Source organism: Gekko japonicus, unplaced genomic scaffold (genome assembly GCF_001447785.1).
Source record: "Gekko japonicus isolate JY-2015 unplaced genomic scaffold, Gekko_japonicus_V1.1 scaffold2863, whole genome shotgun sequence".
NCBI lineage: Eukaryota > Metazoa > Chordata > Lepidosauria > Squamata > Gekkonidae > Gekko > Gekko japonicus.
In genome coordinates, this window is record NW_015162038.1 from 54706 (window position 1) to 82438 (window position 27733).

At 48.2% G+C, this 27733-nt stretch overlaps 1 protein-coding gene across 1 annotated transcript in view; it reads right to left on the reverse strand.

Moving 5' to 3' along the window:
- LOC107105579 (myomesin-3-like) overlaps nucleotides 1-17780 on the reverse strand; it is a gene marked incomplete at its 3' end in the record, with an annotated part of 70685 nt that extends 52905 nt beyond the window's left edge. Inside the window, exons 1-4 of the mRNA XM_015405575.1 lie at nucleotides 17534-17780; nucleotides 6445-6576; nucleotides 4085-4159; nucleotides 1762-1921 (exon numbers count right to left, since the gene is read on the reverse strand). Of these exons, the coding sequence (XP_015261061.1) occupies nucleotides 1762-1921; nucleotides 4085-4159; nucleotides 6445-6551 (342 nt within the window). The remainder of the gene's footprint in view (nucleotides 1-1761; nucleotides 1922-4084; nucleotides 4160-6444; nucleotides 6577-17533) is intronic.
- Between the last annotated feature and the right edge of the window lie 9953 nt (nucleotides 17781-27733).

Genomic DNA, 27733 nt, shown 5'->3' on the forward strand with positions numbered 1-27733 from the left:
AGTTCGCTTCAAGGTGCTGGTACTTACCTTTAAAGCCCTATATGGCCAGGGTCTGACATACTTGAGGGACCGCCTTTCCCCATACATACCCCAGAGAGTTCTACAGTCGGGGTCACAACATCGTTTAACTACTCCAGGCCCTAAGGATGCCAGGCTCACTGTTACTAAGGCCAGGGCCTTTTCAGTGGCGGCTCCTCTCTGGTGGAATGAGCTCCTGGAGGAGATCAGGGCCCTGCGGGACCTTGTGCAGTTCTGCAGGGCCCGCAAGACAGAGCTCTCCCACCAGGCTTTCAACTAGGAGCCACCGTCCACCAACAACAACTATTATTACTATTAACATCTATGGTAGTAGGCCAGCCTTGCATGGAGATCAAGCTACAGCTTCGTAGGAGGCCAGAACACCACTGATTTGGGACTTCAGCATTACATTTTATAGCACATCACCTTTAACTTATTGAACGATCACAGCTGTGAGCACTTTAATTGTTTAATTGTTAATTGTTTACTGTATGTTGGTTTTAACTATTTTTAAATGTTTTATATGACCAGGCACATGGTGATGAAAGTGTAAGCCGCCCTGAGCCCATTCACGGGGGGGTGGGGGATATAAATATAATAAACAAACAAACAAAGAAAGAAATAGAATTTAGCTTCTTCCAATGTTTTTTCAGCTCATTCATGATCCCTTGACAAATTTGAGGACCAAACTTCATGAGATGCTACAGATCATCGACAGTGCTGGAGAAAGGAGAGGTTTAACACTGCACTGTTTCCATGATGGAAAATGCCCCCCTTCCAATCTATTTTAGGCTCTAGTAAGGAAAAAGACTGGTACCTATTCTTTTCACCCTTCTGAGGCTTAAAACAGTCCAGAGGGACCACTTCCTAACAACTACACACCACTGGCTCCTGCCTATGCAGACTTAGACAAGTGTTGCGGATTAGTAGATGACAAAAGCAGATTAATGTTTTGCCAGAATTCCCTTAACTCTTTGCTGGTATTCAAAGGGGTGGTTCAGGCATTTGTCAGTTGCTGTAAGCAAAGTGGCCTCAGCAGCCTGCCTGGGGGATGGAGCTATGTGGAGGAACATGTGCTTTCCCCTGGTTGCCGCACAGACACGAATCACGGCCGGGAAGTAGTCGCTATGCCCAGGAGTTCATTAAGTCAGAATTACTTCCTCCATGCAGTTGTGGCCCTGGGGCCGCATATGGAGCAATTTATGGACATATCTAGACTTGCTTAAAAGCAACTGGAAAATGGAGCCAGAGGTGCTGCTGGAATTCCATAATGGCTTGCTAAGACTCTGTCACAGTCCACCTCCAGCCTCTTTGTCCGCATAGATTTACCAAGTTTGCATTGCTATGTGAATGGAAAAGCCAACAATGAACAGCTGTATTTGACAAAGGGAACTTTTACTCTTGAAAGCTTATACCCCCAAAATCTTGTTGGTCTCAAAGGTGCTACTGGACTTTTATCTAGCTCTTCCACTTAACAGACAAAGCTGCTTCCTGTTGAGCCAGACCATTGGTCTAAAAAGGTCAACTTGATTGTCTACTCTGACCAGCAGCAGCACTCAAGGGTCTCAGGCAGAGATCTTTCACATCATTTCCTCCCTGACCCTTTTACCTGGAGGTGCTGATGAGTATTGAACCTGGGACATTCTACATGCAGCCAGCACTCTACTGCTAAGCCATGGCTCCTGTTGTTGAATCTGCAATCCAAACAAGCCATTTTTAACACCCAGAAATACCTCCTCTCACCTTCCTCCGAAGGGCCTTCTTGTCAGCCCTCACCCGCAAGAACCGGCAGTGTTGAATGACATCTTTCTCCAGCTTTTCCATCTCATTCCCAAACCGGACCCTCTTCTGGCCCCTCTTCTCCACCTCCAAAATGGCAGCCTCCTGCCTTATCTTGGATTCCCTGCAGATGGTAAAGCACAAAGCATAGCTCTATGCTTAACATGTCAATGGAGCTGGCCCAAAGATCTTTGGAGCCCTTGGCAGATTATTATTTTGGTGCCCCCTCCCATTCAACATACATACACATACATAATCAATGGGCTCAATCCAAGGGCTGCAACCTGAAGCGTGCTTACCTGGGAGGAATCCCATTGAACACGGCGAGTAGGCATGCGTAGGAGGAATGCTGCTTCAGTGCCCTCTTTGCCCTGAACCCTGGACCCCTGGGGCTGTCTATTGCCCTCTAGCTCTTTTGGCACCCCACTCCCAACTCTGGTATCCTAGACCAAAGGTGTCAAGCTAATTTGTTATGAGGTCCAGATGTGACTTTGTCGGGCTGGGCCATATGTGCCATGAAACGTAATGCCAGGTACCAGAGATATAAACTTTATATAGGACAGCAACTGGTAAGCTCTGAGTTGGTGTGTCCTCACTGCAAGGCCCCATGGGCTGGGAGGGGGTGCGGAGGAAAACCCACATGGGTGGACTGCAGAGTCAGCAGTGCTGGACAGACACTCCCAAGCCCCAACAGAGGATCATCTGCATACCCCTCCACATGTAAACGCTGATCCCTGAGGTCATCCAAGACAGCATCCCCAGAGCTTCAGACCCAGTGAAGAGGTATGAATGTGGCTGCAGTGGCTCCCAACTTGTCTAGGGCAGTGGCTCCCAACTTACCGATGAGGCTTACCTGAAGTGATGGGGTTCTGTTTGACTGCCGCAGACGAGGTTGTTCCGCCATACTAAAGCCACAATTGGAGTGGCTTCGCCCACCTCCACCCCCAAGCAGCCTCCTGTTCCCTCCCTTTCATCAGTTGCTTGCAGGCTGCATAACAACCCTGGATGGGCTGGTTCTGCCCCCCGGGCCTTATGTTTGACACCCCTGCCCTAGACAGTCCACAAGGTTTGCCTCTTAGGAGATACGCTGTCTCTGAACATCAGTACATGGGGTGCAACCTGGGTCTGAATAGTCTGCACCAACTCTCTTGATCTCTGTTGATTCCCTTGCCCTTTGATCTACACTTTTAAGCACCTCTAGGATATTTCTGTCTATGCAGGTCTTTGCATCTGTGTTATCCATATGTGCAGAACCCATCACAGGAAGACCTGCAGTGGAGACTCCCACTTGCTGCTAGACATGGATGCCAAAGTGCTCCATCACAGGTTGGGGTATTGGTGGAGGTGTCTGCCATTTGAAACAAGAGGCTGAAACCCTCCTTTGAAAGGAGATTTTGGAGGGCTCCCTTCTGCTCAGGGCTGTAGCTAGTGGTGGGGCTTCAGGGGCTCAGCCCCTTATCAAGTGGGGGAGGGAGCCCCAGAGCCAGCCAGTGAGTCAGCTCTTGGAGAGCTCTCAGAGAGCCGACTCATTGGCTCAGCTGGCTGGCGCAGATGCAGCGAGCCAGTGCATTGGCTCTCCCAGCCTATAGTAGCAAGTCCACAGGGGGTCAGTGTTGCTGAATATATCCATCCAGACACATGGGTATGAAATTTAGATGTCCCCAAAGCCAAGTAGTTAGAAATCTTTGGCTGAAACCATGGTTGCAGCTGCAGCTGGTACAAGCCCGCATGACACAGCTGTGCAGCTTTATGTTGAACTGAAGTCTCAATAAAAGAATATTAACTAGATCTACGTGTGGCCATACTGCACTTCTGCACCCAGTGAAGTCTCAGGCGGGGTGTCTCTTCTTTTGATTTGCATCTATTGGTTTTCTGTAGAAACAATCCCATTGGAGATTGTACACGTACACGTTAACGTTATTTCTTTAAATTTTCTGGGATGAATCTGTGATTCTTGTCAAGTCATGCTTCCAGATCTGCCTCCAGAAAATTTACATAGCCAACTAATTCTGGCAAAAAGTATGCAAATCTGCGATCATGAGTCACTGCACACACATGCTCATGCACACACATAGCTGGCAGGTTGCGTACAAATGGACAAGAGGTGGTTGAGTAATTAAATCAAATTATTTAATGTAAGCTGCAACCCTGCGTCTGCTTGGCTGGGAATAAGCCCCATTAATTAAACTCTGTGAGGCTCTGATTCCGAGTAAACACACTTAGGATCGCCAAGTCATTATGCTTTGTATTTTTGGAAAACTTGTATTTAGTAATCTTTTGGCCATACCATGACATTTCTGACACCAGAGTAAGAGCAGACGCAATGGACAGATCGGAAAGAGTGAACCCCTCTTCCTTCTCACTTCATTGGCACCCAGGAAGTTGATATGCAGAAGAAAAAATACAAGAAATAAACAAACACAATCAAATAAAATATTGCAAAACTGGGAGACAGAGCCAGTGCGGTACAGTGGTTAGTGTTTTGGACTAGGATCTGGGAGAGCCAGGTTCGAATCCTCAAAGTGCTGTAGTAGCTTGTTGGGTGACCTTGGGCCAGTCACACACTCTCAGCCTAACCTATCTTACAGGGTTGTTGTGAGGATAAAATGGAGGCAAGGGGGATGATTTAGGTCCTTACTGCAAGAGAGTATAAATAAAGTAAAATAAAATACAAGGGTTTATAAATGCATGAGTGCCCTAACTATTTTTCCTCAAATAAACGATCTCTGACCGTCAAGGTCTCAATCCTTCCAAATCTGTCCCAGGAGTTTTTTCCCTTTGTTAAACAGTTCCCCTTGTTTCTGCCTATATTGGCCATTGCCCTGATTGGGCACACAGTTGGGTGTAAAAACTTAAGTCAGCAGCACCAAAGAATTAATAATGAAAGTCTTCTTCTTTATACTCAGGCTACCCTGGTGTGAATTTGTCAGAATTTAGACAGATGTGTGTGTATAGGGTATGTGTATCCCTGATCACATATGGTAATGTCTGTGGAACAATTTCTGAAAAATCTTAAATGACATCAATTATGATTCTTTTTTAGCATGCAACATTCCAACCCTTTCTTGAGTCAAAATGGTTTTCATTAGAAATTAATCAAAGCATGCTGGAATTAGAAAGGAAGGCTTCTTTTGATATGTAGTAAGAAAGCGCCTGAAATTTTTCTTTTACATAGGCCCCATTCACACGGAGAATTTGCCACGGGAGAGCGACGAGTGCATGGCGGATTATCCAGGCGCGATCATACCACAACATCTGGGAAGTGGAGCGCACCCGTAGCAAACCCGTGGCATACCGTCAAAAGTGCAGGATTAAAAACTACCTGCTCAGAGGTACTAGCAACCGGTTGGCCATGGGCTGCCTCCGGAGTCCCTCGGTGTGATCGCGCCAGCCGTGACTTTTCCCTCCGGCCCCTCGTTGATGCGCAGGCACGGAGGGAAGGAACCGTAGAGTGCCGCCGACGCGTGGGATCGCATTATGGCGGCTCTAATTGCGACGGTGCAAAAAGCCCCGCCTCCCCCCATGTTATCCGGCCCGTGTGACTAGGGCCATAGTAAGTTTTCTACTCTTCCTACCCCCGCCCAACCCTATATCCATGGAAACTTGGTTCTGGATGTAGATAGGAAGATGCCCCACTCATAGCAACCTATCACAAGTCCTTATTGAAATCCGTTTCCTTACTGCATACATTCCCTTGCAAATCACACCTGTTGATACCTTTGTCTCATCTGGCATGCAGAGTGCCATGTTTGTTCAGATGTGGAACTAGCTGGGGCATTTTAGGAGGATGTATTACCCCACCATCATTCTTCTTGCTGAAAATAAGCCATATCATAGTGAAAGGAGGCATCTGATGAAAGAAATCCATTTGTCTCAGCTTTCTCCAGGTGCTGCAACTAGCTGTCTGAAATAAGGAGGTGCTGTCTGGAATACCAGACCAGCTGCAATTAAATGATAAAGACCAAGACCACAAGGACAGCAGAGATATTAGGCCTCAGACCTTCCAGAAATTGCAAACTTATCCCATATGTCAAACTAGCAGACACTTCCCACAATTAGAAAAGACAACTTTAGACATTTATCTGCTAGTTTGACATATTTATTGCTTTACAACTGTTGACCGTATAGCCTTAACTTGTTATTCAGTGTCACTTTGCATAGCTTGATCATCATCATGTTGCATGTTAATTCGCTGTTCATTCTCTGGCTGTAAGTCTGAACCCTGACTGGCATTCTAATGTATTTGATAAAGTATAAGTGCACATGAAAGATCATACCTTGAATAAACCTTTGTTGGTCTTAAAGGTGCCATTGGACTCTACATTTGTTGTAAGGGGGAGAAGGTTGTATTAATCATCAGTCACAGGTTGTTGTGAATGGTCACTGCCCTTCTCCTCAACACTTTCTTGAATGTTGTATAGAAATGGCACAAGTGACAGTTCTTTCATTTCATGGCCTTTGAACCCCAGTTTCCCTGTTTGTGTGTGTATCTGCAGACTGAGTTTTCACTTTGCACATCTGTCAAAGCAAGCTGTGGTCCATATACACCTTTGCTACAATAAAATGGTTAGTTTTTAAGATGCCTCAAGACCGTTTTTGTTCTAACCCTTGGTTGTGTTGTTCTGTCCGCCCCTGCCTTTGGCTTACCTGGTCCTGAACTTGGTCTTCCTTGTGGTAGACGTCATTTGCAAATCTTGGTGCCTTTCCTCCTTTTGCTCCTCCTCCCTATGGTGGAACAAGGTTCGGGTTTCCATTCTGGGAGTTTCAGAGGAATCTTTCCTGCAGGGAATAACAGCATGATGCTGTTCAAGAAAACCAACCATGACAGACAGCACAAAAGGAGGGTTACCATGCCAAAGCCATGCCATATTAAGGCACACACGCACACAAAGATAGACTGCCTGAGCATCCCATTCTCCTTGTCAGAGCCCTAGCCAGAGCAGACAGCCATAATTTCATTACTGAACTCACTACGGAAGCACAGGATTGGGTTCAGAAGCATGCATGTGTACAGATTTCCACTTTAAACAACATTTGCACAGTGCTGACTTGTTAATCCTTGTGTCAGCCAACCCCCTCTCATCTGAGCACTACGTGCCATTTAACTTACAGGGCCCTGTAGGCCACTGCCCAAGAAGGCCACTGCTGACCAGTAACAAGCATAACCAAAGTCTAGCAACTCTGCCAGAGCCTCAGGGGCCACTTGGCTCAGGCTGTTCATCAGCAACAGTAATTGGTGTCAGTTTACCAACTGTCTTTCCCCACTCTGCTGCCAGTTTTCAGGAGGAAGCAATGGGTGCACTAAATACACAGTTGTTTGCACCGCCGAGGTGAGGGGCCACTTGGTCTTACTTGTTGCAGGGCCAGTTCCATCCTCTCCCCTCTCCTGACCATGCACAAAGTTGATTGGGTGCAGAGGTCATTTCGGGGGGGATTGCGGGGGATCGCAGTTCCCCCGGGTGAGGTATGGGGAGCGGGGCACATGACGCAGCCCCGCCCCCTGCTTCCGGCCGCCCCGTTTCCGGCCCTCATTCAGCCAGGAGGAGGCAGGAGAAGAGGGATGGTAAGTTGCTTCCTCCCTGCCTCTCCCCACCCCTGCCTGCCTGGGGCCAGGGAGGGCCTTCGCGGGGCTTCCTTGCACTCCCGCCGGCCTTGCAGGTCCACCGCTGGGCCCCTCATGGGACTCGGCAGTGGAGCTGCAAGGCCGGCGGCCGGGACCGTTGGGGGCAGGGTGTGTGGCCTTATGACACACTTCCGGTGATGTCAGGGGGTGTGGCATATGCTAATGAGTTATGCTAATGAGTTCCCCTAGCTCTTTTTCTATGAAACGACCCCTGATTGTGTGCTCCATGCTAAAGCCCCCCCCCCAATGATCTTGGAGAAGATTTTGAAGTGTAAAAATAGCGTGGGGGGGAATCTTTGGATCTGATAACCACTCAAGTACTTGGGGAGGCAAGTGGCAGAAGGGGCGGGGGACTGGAAATACTGTGTGGTGGAAGGGCATCACACATGCAATGATGTCACTTCTGGGGAATACCTGAAAGTGATGGCTGTAGCTCTAGAAATCACAGGAAACCGGAAACAACATCATCACATGCACAATGGTGGGGAATGGGAACTTGGGGTAGGGGATCCCCTACCCCAACCAAGGGCTTGACAGTCCTGCCCTGCAATTACATTCCTCCCCCACCCCATATGATTTGTTCCTTGGCCAAGGCACAAAAGTTACTGTTTGGGGTGGCACCATGAGGTGGGTACTGTTGCATTGTGGAGGCTTGGCTGGCTCCCAGGTCTATGGGTCTATGCTGCCACCAACTGTGTCCGAGTCGTCCCTACGGTAATGACACAGAACCCTGTTTTGGACCTGATCAATGTATGGCATTCCAAGAGGGGGTAGGTGTATCACAGAGTTGCCAATTTTGGATTGGGAAATTCCTGGAGGTTTTTCATGTGGATCCTGTGGGATACGCTGTAACGAAATGGCTGTCAGGCAGAGGCAGCAGTTTATTTTAAAATGGCTGCCAGTCAGGTAGTCCTTCTGGAGGGGGGAAGTGCTCCATAGGGAACAATGGAACTGCCATACCTCCCTGCCTACATTTCCCAGCAGCTTTAGGGGAAAAGTGCGGGAAAGTATGGACCCACCCCAGGGGCGGAGCCAGCCAGATAAAGGGTTCTGCTCATCTAGGGAGGAGTCAGTTGGCCTTCGCCTCAGCCTTGGAGGAGAGCTTCAAGGGGTGGTGTACAGGAGGGACTCCTGTTACCTCAGACTCCGTGGGCAATCCAGGCCACTATAAATCGTGGTGGAGAGCCAGGAGGGTGGCAGTCCATGTTCCCTCTAAGCTGTGGAGTCTTGTGAGCAAAAATCTTACTTTGTGAACGACTGGCATTAAAGTTGTGAGCGAGCGATTTGGCTGCTGCAGAAATTAGCTTGTTCTGGAGCCATTTTTTTCTGAGCAAAGACAAAAATGTGTGAGCCAGAAATTAAAAAACTGTGAGCTAGCTCACACTAACTCAGCTAAGTGGGAACACTGGTGGCAGTACTGGTGACCAGTCCTGAGGAGGGCTGGGGTTTCTCTTCAACAACAAGGAGGGGGAAAGCAAATCCTATCCTGTGGCCACAACCTCCAGAAGTAGAAAGGGTGTGTGTAGGGGACAGAGGAATGGCATTTTGATCCTGCTTATTTTCTGCCCGGTTGTGTTGAAGTGCCTGTGTTATTTTCTGTGCCTAACCTTGCATATAGTTTAAGTAAATCTTCTTTTTGAGTTATAAGACCTGGTAGTGCCTTGACCACATAGTCCTCCGCACTCAGCACTTTACCAGAGGCAAAGGGAGGCCAGGGAACCCAAATCAGAGAGGTTGCCAACTCTCCAGGGGGTGCCCAAAGATGGAGGTACCCACTTTCCCGGGTTGGGGAATCAGCCAGAGGGGTCTCACTGTCCCTCTAGGAAGGCGGTGTGAATCCAGTGAGTGGTGGCAACGAATGAGGAAGGGGAATAGCCCCACCAGGCAGGGTGGGCAGACGAAAACAGGGGCTTGCGTGCCAGCGAATGGCTATTCAGTCTCTCAGGGCTGGGGGCGGGTTCCAGTTTCGCCACTCTCCAAAGTAGTCATTTTCTCCAAGGGAACTGATCTCTGGAGGTCAATTGTAATTCTGGGAGACCTCCGATTCCCACCTAGAGACTTGCAACCCCAGCTTGCCTGGGGGTGACAAAATACCTTGAACCGACCTTGCCCTCTCCCACCTGCTCCCGGTTCTGTCTATGTTAATCTGCCTCCCAAGCAGAGGTCATTTCGCGGGGGATCGCAGTTCCCCCGGTTGAGGTACGGGGGGCGGGGCACATGACGAAGCCCCGCCCCCTGCTTCCGGCCGCCCTGCTTCCGGCCCTTATTCAGCCAGGAGGAGGCAGGAGAAGAGGGAGGGTAAGTTGCTTCCTCCCTGCCTCTCCCCACCCCTGCCTGCCTGGGGCCAGGGAGGGCCTTCGCGGCGCTTCCTTGCACTCCCGCCGGCCTTGCAGGTCCACCACCGGGCCCCTCATGGGGCTCAGCAGTGGAGCTGCAAGGCCGGCGGCGGCAGCCGGGACCGTTGGGGGGGGGGGGTGTGGCCTTATGACACCCGGTGATGTCAGGGGGTGTGGCATATGCTAATGAGTTATGCTAATGAGTTCCCCTAGCTCTTTTTCTACGAAATGACCCCTGCTCCCAAGTATCTTTAAGAATTATTCTCAAGGTCTTTTTTGGCAGAGCAGTTGGCCAAGGTTAAATTTCTAATTGGTGGGAGTGTTCGGTGCACTTTTTAAAAAGAAGCTTTGTCTGATTTTATGCATGAAGGTAGTTTTCCAGCAGGCACTTTGCCCTGAGGCTGAAAGGTTGGGCAGATCAAAAAGTACAGCACACCTCGTAAACCATTAGTGGCACACAAATACTGTAGCAGTTTGTTTCTTTTAAATCCAGTAATAAGAAATTAATAACAACAATGTTGCTTTTTTTGATCAAAGACTGCATTTTGCCGCGCTCTCCCAGTTTGAGTGCATGAGGCTGAAATATCTTAACAAGCAGAGTAAAGTCAGTCACTGTCAAGAGGTGCAAAGAAAGGGAGGCAAGGCAAAACAAGCCAGCTACCCTTGCTGGCCGACATCCATTTTGAGTCATCAGCTGCCAAAGACTACTACATAGTTCAGGCTCCCTTTGGGAACAGCAACAGGCTCTTTTTAGACACGGCCTGCTTAGGGATTAAACACAAATAACATTGGCCTGTACGGTTGCCAACCTCCAGCTGAGTCCTGGAGGTCTCCCAGAATTACAACTGATCTCTGGACTACATAGATCAGTTCCTCTGGAGAAAAACAGCAGCTTTGGAGGGTGGACTTTATGGCACTATACCCTGATAATGGCCCTCCCCTCCCCAAACTGTGCTCTCCCCAGGCTCAACACCGCCCCCCCGCCATTCTCTAGGAATTTCTCAACCCAGAGTCGGCAACCCTACCTGTGTCTTACCACTGCACTCAGCTATGGCTGAAACCTTCCTCAGGAACCTTCCTCTGACTGTAGGGGCTGTTCCTCCAATGGAAGTGCACTTAAATTGGAGAAAGGCTCCTTTGGTTGGAGGAAAGGCTCCCCACGCTTCGCTGAGTGAAACAGAGGACTGAGGCGATTCCTCTTCTGTCCCCCCAAATTTGCATAATCTACCTTGCAACAGCAGCCCTATGTTTATTTGTTATTATTATTTATCCCTTGAAAAAGAAGCAGGTGTGAGGAGAGGGCAGTTCGGATTGGGACCATAGTGCACAGGGAAGGGGGTTTTGAGACTCCCTGTGCCACTTTATTATTTTAGGATGCTTTTATCCAGCTCTTTCTCTAAAGAAGTCAAGGTGTACATCAGTCTCCTTTCCTCCATTTTATCCTCACGGCAACCCTGTGTAGGGTCGCCAACTTCCAGGTGAGGCCTGGAAACCTGGATATCCAGATGACAGAAATTAGTTTCCCTGCGCTGTGTGGATTGTGGACTCTATGGCATCATACCTTGACGAGCTCACTTCCCTCCTCACTAGGCTTGCCAAGTCCCCCCGAGGGGCGGGGAAATCCCCGCCCCAGAGGCCCGTTCCCCGCCACCACCAGATCGGGCCCCGGGGGGAACTCCACCGTGACATGCACGTCACCAGGAAGTGACGCGACCACGCCGGGGGCGGGGCCACGGTCATCCGAGGGAAAACTATGGTTTTCCCTCGGATGGTCGTGGCCCCGCCCCCAGCGTGGTTGCGTCACTTCCTAGTGACGTGGATGTGGCGCACACGCGCGCACTCCGGGATCGACCCGGGAGTCCCCCGCTTCAGGACAAGGTACGACTTGGCAACCCTACTCCTCACACCCCACCTACCTCCCCAGGCTCTACCCCCAAATCTCCAGGAATTTCCCATCCCAGAGTTGGCAACCCTACCTGTGAGCAATGTTTCCACTAAGCTGAGTTAGTGTGAGCTAGCTCAGTTTTTTAGCCTCCGGCTCACACATTTTTGTCTCCGCTCAGGAAGGAGGACTCCAGAGCCAACTAATTTAATACAGTAGCCAGATCACTCGCTCACAACTTGAATGCCAGCAGCTCACAAAGTAGAAATTTTGCTCATACCTTAGAGGGAGCATTGCCTGTGAGGTAGGTTAGGCTGAGAGAGAGAGAGTAACTGGCCCAAGGTGGCAGAGTAGGGGTTTCAACTTAGGTTGACAGCTGGCTCTCCTGAAAAAATGTTGAGGAAACTTCTAGGAACTGACTGAAATACTCCTGTGTTTGTCCGTTATGTTTCAGTGGGGGTGTTTTGCCTTTGCAGTGTCCTCCCCCTCAAGGCCTGCTTTAGGCAACAGGCCAAAACATTTATTTTTATCCAGGCTCAGTCTTTTAAAACTATTTTTATGGTCTGCTTCTAGCTGGACTGTTTTATGGACATCAGTTTAGGACGCTCAGTATTGATTGATGCTGTTTTTATACCCCTCACTTGTTTTATTATGTTTTTATGATTTTACCGTATTGTTTTTACTCTCTGAGCTGCATCAAGCAGGTCTGGAGAGATGGCATATACATTTTCTAAAGCAATTAATTCTGCCATATGATCTCCCATGCAGATCTGCTGCTCTGCTTCCCATATTATTTTACTCATTCTTGTATCTATCTCTCAGGCACTCTTTCTGACACTGAAAACATAGAAACTGGGAGGACATGGAGGAAAAAGGGGGAAGTTTAAACTTCCCAAAGGGGGAGAAGTCTGATAATGGCCCTTGTGGAAAACCGCTTACTCCTTCATTTCTGATTCCTCATCCTAAGATTTAACTCTTTCTCCTGGAGACCCTGAAAAGTGAAGGTTTGGTACAATACCAGTCCCTGGTCACCAAATTCTAGGGATCCCAAGTCCCCCCGGGGGGCAGGGAAACCCCCGTCCCAGAGGCCCGTTCCCTGGTGCTGCTGGATCGGGCCCTGGGGGAACTCCTCCCCGACGTGCGCATCACCCGGAAGTCTATGGTTTTCCCTTGTATGGTCATGGCCCCACCCCCAGCATGCCCAGCATCATAACGTCACTTCCTGGTGACGTGTGTGTGGTGTGCGCGCTTTGGGATCCACCCAGGAGTCTCCCGCCGCCAAGGTAAGTTCCGCTTGGCAACCCTACCAAATTCAGATCCATCTCTCAGAAAGAATTTGGTCTCAAACACTTGTTAGACAACTCATCTTCCATAATCTGTGAAATCCTGTTGACTCAATGAACTAACGAGCTAGATTTGAGTCCAGTAGCACTTTAGAGACCAACAAGCTTTCTGGGATATAAGCTTTCAGCAAATCTGGTTAAAGGAGCTTTGAAACTCAAAAGTTTATACCACCCAAATTTTGTTAGCCTATCAGGTGCTACTGGACGTGAATTTAGCTCTTCTGTTGCAGACCAACATGGCTACACTCCTGAGCCTAAATGAGCAATAGGGTATTTTTTTGTTCAGATTCTAGTTTTATTGCATGCCTCAGTCCCAAAAGAATGGAACAGTCAGAAGATGTATTTTCTATTTTAATTAGACATCTGAGGCTAATCCTTTTAATAAGCAGTTGATGCTCAAAATATGACAGACACATTTTAAAATAGCCCACAGGCTAAACAGTTGCAGTGTACATAACGTACTCAGTGTGTAACAACACATATGCCCCTGTCATTCTCATATCAGCAGAGCTCAAGTGAAGGGCAAGCTTTCATCCCTTTGGCATAAGAAAAGCTTTAAGAGCCTTGAAAAAGGAATCCCAGTCCCCCCTCCCCCTTAAATGGAGAATTAAACATAATTTTTGAACAGAAGAATTCAAAGAAATAAGTGAAGTTTCAAGGAGGCTGCCTACATCTAATCGTTGTTCATTCAGCTGGAGACAGCTATAAAGGTTTGCAGTAGGCTGCCCTGTAAGCCACCCTGAGCCGGCTCAGGCTGGGAGGGCGGGGTAAAAACTCAAATAAATAAATAAATAAATAATGTTGATCCACCTGTCAAGGCTGGGGCCACTGAGGGCAGACAGCAGTCCATGCACAGCTGGGCCTATGCTTGAGACACAAACTGAGGGCCCACCCTAATGGTGAAGAACCTGACTGAAGTCGGCGACTTTATAAGAACAGATGTGGCCTTACTGGCTGTTTGGTGTCACCTGATCTGTTGTGGGCTGCCACTGGCATCTTCTGTAGCTGTGATGCTGTCAGGGGTGGGCTAGCCATTTGATGTACAGGGAAATTTCCTGGTGGCCCACACCATGATAGAGGTTTACTGGTAGGGTTGCTAACCCTGGGCTGGGAAACTCCAGGAGATTTATAGGTGGAGTCTGGGAAGGGGAGGGAGCTCATTAGGGATGTTATTCCATAGAGTACACGTTCCAAAGCAGTCATTTTATTCAGGGGAACTGATGTCTGTAGTCTAGAGATCAGTCATAATTCCGGGAGAATGCCAGGCCCCACCTGGAGGATGGCGGTAGAGATACCAGCCTCCAGGTGGGACCTGGGGTTCCCCTGGAATTACAGATTGTCTCCAGACTACAGAGGTCAGTAGTTCCCCCGGACAAAATGGATGCTTTGGAGGGTGGACTCTGTGGTATTGTACTCCACTGTCCCTGTCCTCCTCAGGCTCCATTCCCAAATCTCCAGGAGTTTCTCACCCTGGATCTGGCAACCCTAACCCCCCATCCCCTGCTGGTGGTCCGGGGGGGGGGGACCTGGAACCCTTAGTTGTGGAGGGCACTGCTGGCCTGACCTGATCTGTGCTGGGTGGGGGGGACCTGGCAACCCTATAAATAAATAAATAAACAAACAAACCCTAGTTGGCGGTGGAGGGAGGACGCAGAGCCATGCGCCAGTAACTCTCCTGATGATGCAGACCTTTCAGTGGTAATGAAGATCAGTTTCAGCTAGGGTTGCCAACAGCCTGGAGAAAAAAATGTCCTGCCCCTTTAATGGAGGATTAACATGTGGAAACAGACAGGGTTACTCTTTTTATGGCATGGAGGCCAATAATATCACCTGGTAAATAACATCACATTAAGCATCTGTCAGAGGGACAGGGCATTTATTTCTCCAGGCTTTTGAAAACCCTGGTATCAGCCCCCTAAATGCCTCCTCCTGCAGTGCTGCCAGTGCCCATACTTCTCGCCTCAGGGTGGTCCTGCAGCGCTGGCTTGTACTATAGCCAGTTTAGCTTCCCAGAGCAGCACAGATCAGCAGGGCTGACTCTCTCACTAGGCCAGCTAGTGTCTGGCCTAGGGCGCAGCTCCGTCCAGGGCGCCAACTGCCCTGCTACCGCCCCCCAGGCCCCCACCGTCCCTGCTGAGCACACGTCGGTTTCCCCCGCCCCTCTCCTCCGGCGCGGGCCGGCTCCGCTCAGCTGGGGCTGAAATCCCTCGGCTCCCCAGGAAGCCAACTCGGGTGGCCAGAGGGGGGGGAGGGAGGTGGAGGGGAGAGGAACGTGGTGCCCCTGGCTGGGCCAGTCTGCCTGCGGGGATGGGGGAGGCACGGCAGGGCGCTTCTCTGCCTCTTCAGGCTGCCGCGGGGGGGGGGGGAGTAGGGAGCGTGCACGGAGGCGGCTGGCCAGGCTGGGGGGGGGCTGCACTCCTGCATGCCTGCCGGCCCCTCCTCCCTCATCCCCCTCCTGCTGTGGGCTCTCCTCCTGCTACCGCCTCCTCCTCCTCTGCTGCCGCGGCCTGCCAACTGGCTGGGCGCTTCTCCGCCCCTTCAGGCTGCCGGGCGGGGGGGGGGAGTAGGGAGCGTGTGCAGAGGCGACTGGCCAAGCTGGGGGCAGCAGCGCACTCCTGCCTGCCTGCCTGCTGGCCCCTCCTCCCTCCTCCTGCTACGGGCTCTCCTCCTCGGGGGGGGGGGCAGCATGCGCGCCTGCCTGCCGGCCCCTCCTCCCCCTGCGGGCCAGGCCCAGGGCAGCAGGCGCTCTCTCCGGGCCCCAGCACGTGGCATCACTCTGTCTCTCCCCCCCCAGGTGGTCGGCTGGGAAGTCTCCAGGCCCCACCCTGGAGGGGGGTGCCACGAGGCAACCTCGCCTAGGGCACACAAACCCCTTGGGCCGGCCCTGCAGATCAGGTCAGGCCAGCAGTTCCTTCCACAAATATTGCCACAATGCCATACAGAGTAATTCAGCTGGGTTCCTTTGCCCAGAGTTCCTAGTTCGACAGCTCTTGCTCTTCGCCACACTCTCCTGTCGTCATTCTGTATAGAGTTCGATAGGCTTAAGTCCCACCAAATCCAATGACTAGGGATGCCAGTGGCCCACTTATAGAGGGAGGCTTCCTGCCCTTCGGGTCCTCCTTCCCACCCACGTTCCTTGGGAAAGGCCCGGACCCAGAAGTGTTCCAGGGATGTGCATGACATCACATCCACCAGAACACCCAGATGTGACGTTGGTGCATATTAAGCAACGCTTTGGGTGTCCCTAAAAACTCCTTGAGAAGTACTAAGGAGTTTTGGGGGATGGCCAGACTGTCATCCCGATGTGCTGATCTCAAATCTGGGTTTTCGGGCAGGTGTGATGTCATATATTGCTGTGCGTCATTTCCACGAATTGCCCTGCCCCAAGAGCACCCGGGAGATGTCGGCTGGCAGGCTTGGGCATAATTAGTTCCAACATAACACAAAACTATGTTTTATTTTAACTTTAGTTAGTTTGTGGAATCAGGATTCAACTCAAAGACTGACTCCAGTTTGCCTTGACCCCATTCAGTGGGATTTATAGTTCAAAAGTCATTTTTATATATGGGAACGGATCTGATACTAAATTATTATGTTATTATGTTATACCTGTTGATGTATGTTGACAACTTCGTTGGTGATTAACTGGCTGGTTTGTAATTTTGGATTCTCAGGACTCTTGCATACTTTTTTTGCAGTTATTGTACATGTTATAAGTTATACTTGATCTTAATAAACATTTTAAAAACCAAAAAAAACAAAACAACAACAACAAATACTGGTTTACTTTCCTTCTCTCTTTTGCCTGGTAGGACATCGCCAGGGAACAAGCCAGGGTAAAGCCAGGATCTCTGTATTCAGGCATCACAGGGAACCACACTTGAACTAACTACAGAGCCTGGTTTGTTCAACCTGAACTAACTGTAGATACTGGAGTGACCTGCAGTCAGACACTAAAACTTTAAGCTAAATAATAATCATTAAAAACACACACACAAAGTGGGCTTGAATTATTTGCAATGTATGATATTTGTTGAGGAGCTTTGTACCAGGTGGATATTATTATGAAATTTTGCCATTTTTTGTGTAATTATAGGAGATTTGTTTTTGTAGGTTCTCCAGATATCTAGCCATTTATCTTGGGTGAGTTCTGTTTTACACACTTTCCCCCAGTATTTCTGATATGGTAGCACTGTGTTCTCTTGAAAGGACGTTAAGATGGCATATATCTTTGCTGTTTATAAAAATGAATAAAAATTATCTGTTTAAAAAAACCACACACACACACACACAAACACACACAAACCACCACCACTGTGCTCCTAATTTTAATAAAACAAATAAATGAGGCATTATTTTTTTTCCAGTTTCAGGACAGGGATGAACTGTGTTTATTTTCCATAATAAATGAAAATTAAATTTAAAACTGAGCAGACATTCTCAAATCGTAAGGACAGCAAGACAAAAAAGAAGAAGAAGATACCCACTCTTTCATGCAAGGTACACTGAAAGAAAAACATAAGAGACAGCTTTGGAAAATAAATTGACTCACCAACTTTCTTTTACCAGTCCTCTAGACACTTGTGTGGTAAATGTCCACCCTACATACAGAAAAGTGCCATCACATTGGTGAACATGCCAGTCCTAAAAACAGATAAAGGACAAAGGAGAGATGCCTTCCCTCCTGCCTGGTGGCATCAAGAATGACTGTCCCCCACAAGAATGTTTTCAAGGGTAATCTGCCCACTTGGCAGCCTTAAATATAGCATTATCTCATGTCATTTCAATGACAATGGAGCTACCATCCAGGCTTATTATCCCTAAACAGCGCTCTGGCTGGGTAAACTTTTCTAGATCAAGAGGATGAATGCCATTGTTAAACTGGTAGCAGTGCCTGCCCCATTTGGGAATCCTAAAATCTACACACACACACACACACACACACACACACACACACACGTGTGAGTCCACACGATAGTACAATTCCTCAGATTCCAGCTTGTCAATTGGTTCTGCACTCTAAGGCTCCAGGGCTAAATGTGGCTTAGTATGGAAACAAATATGGCTCTTTAAAAAAGAAAATGAAGTGTTAAAGTCTATTGGAGGGGAGGGAAATGGGATGCGAGAATAACCAGTATGTCAAGGGAACAACGGACAAAGATTTTTATGGGACTGAAGTGCTTCTTAGAGATGTTTTACAGAAAGGGAAATGATGAGCAGTTTGTGAGTTACCAGGCACCCTCTAGGGTTGCCAGTGCTCTCTCTAAGCTGAGCAAAAATTCTACTTTGTGAGCTACTGCCATTAAAGTTGTGAGCGAGCGGTTTGGCTGCTGCATAAATTAGTTTGCTCTGGAGCCATCCCTCCTGAGCTGAGACAAAAACGTGTGGGCCGGAGGCTAAAAAACTAAGCTTAGAGGGAACACTGGTTGCCGCCTCTAGGAGGGGCCTGGAGATCTGCTGGAATTACAACTAATATCAACTACTGAGCTCAGTTCCTCTGGAGCTTTGGAGGGTGAATCCCATGGTATTATACTCTTCTGAGGTCCTTCCCCTCCCAAGGCTCCACCCCCAAATCTCCATGAATTTCCCAGCCTGGAGTTGGCAACCCTATGACACCCAGCAATGTTCCATAGCAGAGTAGGGAACACTAACTAGGATATCACAACACTAACTAGTATATCACACTAACTAATGGTGTGTCTGCATGTGAACTTTACACTCCCCATTTCAAGCTTTAGAGCTAAAATGTATGTGTGGGAAGAAGAGGAAGTAGTTAATACAGAACTGTAGGAAGGAGAATTGGAAAACAGAAGCTACCTTATTGTGTGCAGGGAGGGTTTTGTGCCACGTTTCCCTGTGTTGATTGTTGGCCTCAGCCAGGGCTATTTTGGGGCAGGAATGAACAGGAACGGAGTTCCGGCTGGCTCCCAAGTTGGCCACGCCCAGCAGGAACTCATTAGCATAATAGGCCACACCCAAGAGCAGAAACTCATTAGGATTGGCTACATTAGGGGTGTGTGGCCTAACATGCAAAGGAGTTACTGCTACAGAAAAAGCCCTGGGTTTTGACAACAAACAAGGTAAACAGAATAAGAAGGGAAAGGTGGGTGTGGCTGGATGAGTACACTTCTGGTAACACAGGGGTGTGGCCTCATATGCTAATGAGCTGTGATGTCAGGGTATGGCCTAATATGCTAATGAGTTTTGCTGTTGGGTGTGGCCTATTATGCTAATGAGTTCCTGCTGGGCTTTTTCTACAAAAAGGGCCCTGGACCAACTGTGAACTACTTCTCCCAGATTGCTGTGTGGTTTTGCACAAAACGTGTGTGGCTAAAAGGCATTATTAAACATTTTAAGGATCAGAACCCTGCAACCCTCAACAATATACAGGACTATAGAATATAACAAGCAGGTCATGAATTTTCCACACCTTCAGTGAGCATCCAGAGGCTGTCCACCTTTCTTGAATGGTGGTGCCTGTCAATGGGTCAAGGTATTGGGTTTCCTTTTAACAACCCCAACTAGAACAAATGAGCTGTGGTGTTTAATTACGGGAGGAGTGGCATCACCTGGCATGTTGCTGGTATGGGATTACAGGCAATTGCTCAGACCCACAGATGGTTGGATCTGCTCACTGGAAAGAGGAGAGTTTCTGTGGATACCGTTGAGTCTTGTCTGCATTCCAGACAGCAAACACACCCTTGTGGGGTGGGGAGATAGCCTCTTCAGTTCATCTCTCAGCATATGACTGTCAGATCTGTGTCTTAGTCAGTAAGAACCCCCAGATGGGCCTCTTTCTGTGTGGATCCTTTCTGGTTATTTATTTAAGACATCTCTGATTGTCTGATTCTTTTTTCAGGCCACTGGAAATGAAAAGGTGCACCGAAAACCTTTGTGGAACTTGACTCCTCAGAAAGGAGCAAGAAGCGACCTTTAAACTGGGACACCAAGCTGCTGGATCTGGTAAAAGAGAAGGTGTGGAGATGTTTATTACAACATGAGGGCAAATAGAGCAAAGGCCATGTGCTTTCACTTTCATTGCCCTTGGGAGAGGAACTTAATTGATGTCAACATTCCTTGCTTAGGGTGAGGCTCAGTGGAATATAGACATCCTAGGAAATCCTTCAAAAGATACATTCAGTTTAGCAGCTATACCTCAGAGGAGATCATATTGGAACATTCCAACACAAATCATGACCAGTGTTCCCTCTAAGCTGAGTTAGTGTGAGCTAGCTCACAGTTTTTTTATCCTCTGGCTCACACCTTTTTGTCTGAGCTCAGGAAGGATGGCTCCAGGGCAAACTAATGCATGCAGTAGCCAAATAGATCGCTCACAATTTTAATGCCAATAGCTCAAAAAGTAGAATTTTTGCTCACAAGACTCCACAGCTTAGAGGGAGCATTGATCATGACTAATATTTACTGGGCATCTTTTATGATCCCTGACCTGGATAGCCCAGGGACTAGCCCAATTTCAGTATATCTTGGAAGCAAAGCAGGGTCAGCCCTGGTTAGTATTTGGATGGGAGACCACCAACGAAGTCCAGGGTTGTGACACAAAAGCAGGCAATGGCAAACCACCTCTGAATGTCTTTTGCTTTGAAAAACCTATGAGGTTGCCATAAGTCAGTTGTGTCCTGACAGCATAACCACAACAGCATTTTATGACCTATGAGAGATTTTCTTACTAGGATCTCATAAGCCACATGCTCCAAGGATTGAAGCGTTCTTTTTCTTTCATTCAGGGTCATAGTCAAGGAGGTGATGAGTTTTGTAGGCCCAGCTGCCCCCTGAGGAGAGACTTCATAGGATTGCCTGTTCTGGGTTGGGAAACTCTGCCTGAGGTGGGCAGAATTTGGGGAGGGGAGGGAGGTCGGCAGCATGGAGTGCAGCCTTTGCAGCTGCCATTTTCTCCAACAGAATTGATCAGTTGTAATTTCAGGAGGACTACAGGTCCCATACAGAGTCCAACCATTTTAATAATTTTTAGCTTCCATTTAAACAAAACAAAACTCTGGGGTCATGTACTTTTTCATAGACGGGAATATGGCAAGCAGGATCCTATCAGGTTGTTAATTCTGCTTCCGTCTTCCAGCATCCTGGCTGATAAATGCAACGGTTGGGCAAACACTTGGTCTTTTAACACTTTTTATAATTTATTAACATTACTTATCAGTTACATTTTAATGTATGTGGCTGCACAGTACCTTCAAGCCATGTCTCTTTCCTGAATCTCCTGGAAACTTTTAATTACAGTGGATGGTTAAATTCCCACTTAGTTTTTCCCTGCTCTCCAACCCAGAAGCAACCAATGAACAGTGGAACCTTGGGCAGAGTAATGCTGAGCAATATGTAATGTTGGGATTTCTATTTTTGAAGGTAACTTTCTTACATTTTGCTGCTTGAAATTAAGGAGATGGACAACATCTTCAGCTGGATTCAAATCGTTGGCCTGTCTTCTCGGTCTCTGAAGCCCTGAAGATTGGAAGAACTTTGTCTACGGATAAATCTCCTTTAGGTAGCAATCATTCTCTGAGGACCTTATCTCTGATACCACAGACAACTCCATCCCTTATCAGATGGTGTTTCCATCTCCAGCTTGGGAAATTCCCGGAGAACTTGGGCAATGCCTGGGAAGGGCAGAGTTTGGAGAGGGGAGGGAGCGCAGATGTGATGTCATAGAGTCTACCCTCCAAAGCTATAATTTCCTGCAAGGGAACGGATGTCTGGAGTAAGCTGTAATTCCAGGACAGCTCCAGGCTCCACCCTACTTATCAGAGGATCTTTCCAGTCACCAAAGCCACAATTTCCCCCAAACGTTCTTAATTCTGTAACATTCTGGTCTGCTTTTTGTGTGCATGTAGAAATATATTTCTTTCAAAAGCTTCATTCTCAGCTTAATGTACTCCACTGCCCATTCTCCATTACTGACATACTGTGATATTTCTGGGTCCTCGGATAAAGAATACCAGAATAAGGAATGACTGAAAAACAAATTTAATACAAAGAACAACTAAAACATCTTCTACAGCTAAGCCTCGTTCCGGAACTAAGGTCATGCGATCTTAGAGCAAGTCCTCAAACCACCAGCTCATTAAGGCTGTTAAAGGAATGTCTCTGAAACGTAAATGTCATAACTTCCACTTTTGCATCCCGTATCTGTTACTGGGATACACGAGGTCAAAGGCCTAAGAGGTGCTTTGGCCTTGTTTCCCTGAAAATCCCTAAATTATAGAGCTGAAGTCCCTAATATTGGTGAACCTGCAGACACTTTTGAAATTTTGGAAAATGGCAGTCGGTAAGGGCTGCCAGCTCCAGGCTGGGAAATACTCGAAGATTTGGGAATGGAGCCTAGGGTTTGAGGAGAGAAGGGAGCTCAGTGGGGTTTAATGCCATAAGAGTCCACCCTTCAAAGCAGCTATTGTCCCCAGGAGGATTTATTTCTGTAGTCTGGAGATCAATCATAATTCAGTGAGATCTCCACACCCCACCTGGAGGTTGTAGGGTTGCCAGGCCTGGGTTGGAAAATACCTGGAGACTTTGGGGGTGGATCTGGGAAAAGGTGGCGTTTGGGGAGGGGAGGGGCCTCAGCATGGTACAATGCCATAGAGTCCGCCCTTCAAGCAGCCATTTTCTCCAGGGGAGCTGATCAGCTGGAGATCAGTTGTAAAAGCAGGGTATACCCAGGCTCCACCTGGAGGCTGGCAACTCTAGGAGTTTGGCAGCCCTAGACTAGCAGACTAGCATTGCCAGCCACAAACTGGCCACAATGGGGAGCTGGGGCCAATCACAAAATGTTGTGAGCCAGGCATTCTTCATATGATGAAGGTAGCTTTTTGTCAGGCTCCTTAGCAGGTTCACAACCCACACGAAGGCTTCTTCCGAAGATAAGTATTTATTGATAGCCCATTACTAAAGAATGAGTATACAGCTTGTGTCAGTAATGACCTGCAATATGATGAGCCCCTGACTTATAGTATAATCAAACTACCCCCTCCCATAAGCCAAGCCAATAAATGCATTTCTCACGCGCGAGCTGAAGCTTTAGCAAGCAAACGGCTGAGCGCCTAGCCCTTAATGTTCCCAGGCCAGTTAATTTACAGATGGAATGAACAACAAGGTCAGTCTAGAGATAGCAGCCAGAAGCGAGGCAGGGATGAGCTGGGAATGGGGAGGAGGTGCACCCCTCCACATTCCAACGCTATGACAGGGCTACCTGACATCCTGCCCCTCCCAAAGACCCCCCCCAGGTTTCTCCGGAAAGCGTTGGTGGAAGCGTTTAAGGAGGTAGGGGGGTGGAGATATGTTCTTCCGCCACCCATTCACTACGTTGTGGTCCAAAATCTACCCATTCAACCAAATAATACAGTTTATTGTGCTTCAACTTAGAGTCCAAAATGTCAGCGACTTCATGATGCGGTTCGCCTTGCACGAGCATGGGAGGGGGGCATGGTTGTTGAGGATGCCAGACAATTGGCCCAAGATCACAGTGAAGAAGGCTGAAATGGAAAACGGAATGTAAATGTCTTAGATTTTTAGGCAACTCGAGTTCTACAGCCACTTAATTGATCTTACGGGCAACTTTAAAAGGACCCACAAACTTCCAACCCAGTTTACGACTCGGGCGCAACCCCTTAATGTTTTTGGTAGACACATAGACAGAATCTCCAGGTTGGATGTCCGAGGCATCAGATCGTTTCTTATCTGCTTGAGCCTTATAGGCCTGCTTAGCCGCATCCAAAGTTTTGCACAATACCAGCCAAGCATCTTTGGGGTGTTTGCACCATTCTCCTTCTTCCCCCTCAGGGAGGGGAATGTCCAAGAGGAACAGGAGAGGCGGAACCTCATAGCCATAAACCACCATAAATGGTGACACCCCAGTGGATGAGTGACAGGCATTATTGCAACAAAATTCAGCTAGGGGGAGGAGCCTGTTGGAAGTTGGTAAAACGCCTGAGGTACTTGTCCAGTGTTTGGTTTACCCGTTCCATTTGCCCATCCATCTCGGGATAGTAAGCGCTACTGAGCCCCCGCTCAACCCCCAAAAGTTTCATCATCTCCCCCCAAAACTTGGAAACAAATTGTGAGCCGCGGTTGGAGATTATCTTCCATGGCCAAGTGTGGAGCTGGAAGATATGTTGCAGGAAAGCTTTAGCCAGGAATGCTTTAGCAAGGAGCCATGCTGTTGGAAACGACTTAAATAGAACAAAATGCACTTGTTTTGAAAATAAGTCCATCACCACCAGTGTTCCCTCTAAGCTGAGTTAGTGTGAGCTAGCTCATAGTTTTTGAGCCTCCTGCTCACACATTTTTGTCTTCACCCAGGAAGGATGGTTGCAAATCAAACTAACTTATGCAGTAGTCAAATTAAAGCTCACAACTTAAATGCCAGTAGCTCACAAAGTAGAATTTTTGCTCACAAGACTCCACAGCTTAGAGGGAACATTGATCACCACCCAAATCACAGTTTTCCCTTTGCTGGGGGGTAAATTCGTGATGAAATCCATGGAGATCACTTCCCACAATCTGCTGGGGGTGGGAATTGGTTGTAAGAGACTGGGGGCCTTCCCAGGACGGGACTTGCACATAATGCAGGTTTGGCATGACTTCACAAACAGAGAAAGATCCTTGCGCATTCCAGGCCACCAAAACTGTCTCTGCAGCAAATGCAAGGATTTTACAAACCCCAAGTGTCCTGCCAGTTTAGTGCCATGTACTGTAGACATAATTTCATCCCACAACATCAAAGGCATGAACAGTTTAGACCCTCTGTACCAACACCCGTTTGCCCGCTCCTCCACCTCACCCTCCTTGGACAATTTGAGCCGGTCAGCATCGGAAAGGGCGTAGGCAAATTTCACTTCCCATTCAGTGACAGGGGAAGAGAGGGGCTGAGTCTTCACTTGGCTGTGTGTCGTCACCGCCCCCCCCCAATTGCGAAGGCGTGAACATTGAATCGAGGACACCCTCCCATTGGCTGTCATGCTGTGGGAGGCGGGACAATGCATTTGCCAGTGAGTTCAATTTCCCCAGGAAATGGTGAAGGGTGAAGTTAAACTTGGAAAAGAAATCAGCCCACTGAAGTTGGTTAGCTTTTAGATTGCAGGATGTTCGCATGACCTCTAGGTTTTTATGATCAGTCCAGACCTCAAAAGGCACCCTTGCTCCTTCCAACCAGAGGCGCCAAGTAGAGAGGGCCAACTTAATAGCCCCTGCCTCCTTGTCCCAAACAGACCAGTTTCGTTCAGTGTCATTAAACTTGCGAGAGACATAAGCCAGCGGATGAAGCTTCCCCTCCTTCCCCTCCTGGAGAATCGCCCCCCCCTCCTATGGCAACATCAGAAGCGTTGACCTGCACAATAAACTTTTTCAGTTCATTTGGGTGAGCTAATATAGGTTCAGAGGCGGTCAAATGCCTCCTGACATTGGTTAGTCCAGTTCAACATGGCTCCAAGGTGTGTGCACTCCGGCCCCTTCCCCTTGGTCCTAAGCAGATCCGTGAGTGGTAAGCTCACCTGGGTGAAATTGGCGAGAAATGAATGATAAAAATTTGCGAATCCTAAGAATGCTTGACGTTGCCTCCAGGTTCGAAGGGGCTCCCACCCCACCACATCCCGAACCTTAGCGGGGTCCATCTCCAAACCCTTCTGTGAAATGTGGTATCCCAGAAAGTCAATTTCAGAACAGTGAAACTCACACTTAGACAGTTTAGGAAACCAGTTTGTGCTTGTGCGACGTTTGTAGGACCTCGCACACCAGCTTGATGTGCAATGGTTTATCAGGGGAATAAATCAAGATATCATCAAGGTAAACAATCACACCTTTGAACAAGTGCTTGTGCAACACTTCATTTATGAGGTTCATGAAGACCCCTGGGACCCCTTGAAGTCCAAATGGCATCCCCCTGTACTCGAACTGCCCCAAGGGAGTGTTAAATGCAGTCTTATACTCATCTCTGGCTTTTATGCGGACACGAAAGTAAGCATCTCTGAGATCTAGCTTAGAAAAAATCTTCCCCTTAGCCACTTCGGCTAGGAGATCTTTCATGAGAGGCAAAGGGTATGCATTAGTGATGGAAACAGCGTTCAGACCCCTGTACACAATCTCAACCTCCCATCCTTTTTTTTCCAGAACAAAACTGGAGTGGCAAAAGGGGAGAATGTGGGGTGAATGAAGCCTCGCACCAAGTTCTTGTCGATGAATTTCCATAATTCCTCTTTCTCTAGGGGGCTCATGGTGTACAATTTACCCTTGGGCAGTTTCTAGTCTGGGAGTAACTTGGCACAGTCTGAGTGTCTGTGACGGGGCAATTCGTCTGCCTCATCTTCTTCGAACACTCGAGCAAGATCATGATACTCCACTGGGATAGAGTTTAGCTCCTCAGCTGCCAAGCAGGTTTGTAGTGGCTCGTCTGGAGGTGCCCCCCCATGGCTTTTCCCAAACGTGAGCCTGGCATTTGGGGGAGATGAACTTAACCACCCCCTCATCCCAAAAAATGTATGGGTCATGATCATGGAGCCATGGGCTACCTAGCACCATGGGGAACTGGACAGTAGAGGTGATAATAAAAGTCCTGTGTTCCCAGTGAGCCCCTGTTCCCATTCTTAAAGGCAAAGAACAAGCAACAAACTGGGGGAAAGTGGTAGAAAACCCACTAGAACACTTAGATATGTACGCAAATACAGTCACTTATATATCTAGATGCTAGATCAAAATTTACAAAATTTATATGCAAGGCATATTAGCCATAACAATACAATATCTCAGTGCTACAATTAGTATTGGGACTAGCCCTCAATTCCTAAAAGGATAAAGGTGTTGAAATTATAATACAATTACTGTTTTAACATATTACTATAATCTTTTAAGTACAATAAAGTAAAAGCTTACCCATGAAGACTTCTCATATTGGACCTGTCTGTATACTGCTAAGCCTTGAAGCCAAGAATGTCTCTCTATTCTGCTGTTACATGCTTAGCCTATATGCCCTAAATGCGGACACCTGAAAATACTCTTAAAGAGCCCCCATCTGTATTAATCCACCACTATATTCAATCCCTATTATTTAGTGAACCTATATACTTATTGTCAGAATCACTTATGAAATCATAAAAAGGTATAGTCTATATCACAATTAAGTCCCTTAGGATGTTGTGTCTGTAATCGATGTAACCAAAATGCCTCACGTCTCGCTAAGGCTTTTTAAATATCGACTATACTGATATGTATCAAAGGTTTCAAGCACCAAGAATGTAAAATTTGTACAACTATGCTCCTGTTCTACAAAATGGGGAACAAGTGGTGAATCAAGGTTTCTCTGTCGAATACGGGATTTGTGTTCAATAATATGAGTCCACAGGCCTCGGATGGGGCTGGAGCGCCCCGGTACGGCCCTCCAGCAGTGAGGCGCTGGGGGGCGGGCACATGTTGAAGCCCCGCCCCCTGCTTCTGGCCACCCTCTGCTTCCTGCCTCATTCAATCGCAGGAGGAGGCAGAAGCAGTAAGGTGAGTAGGCTTCCTCCCCCACCCCACCCGTCCCTTCCTGCTTTCTCTCCCCCCCCCACCTGCCTCGGGCCACTCCACGTGGCCTGGGCAAGCCCTCCCAGCCCTGTCATCCATCTTCCTGGAGCCACGTGCTCCAGAAAAGATACCCCCCCAGTCCCTGCCTGCCTTGGGCTGCTCCGCGCAGCCCAGGCAAAGACCCACCCCGTCCTAAGCTTTCTCGGAGCCAGGCGCTCTGGGAAAGATCCCC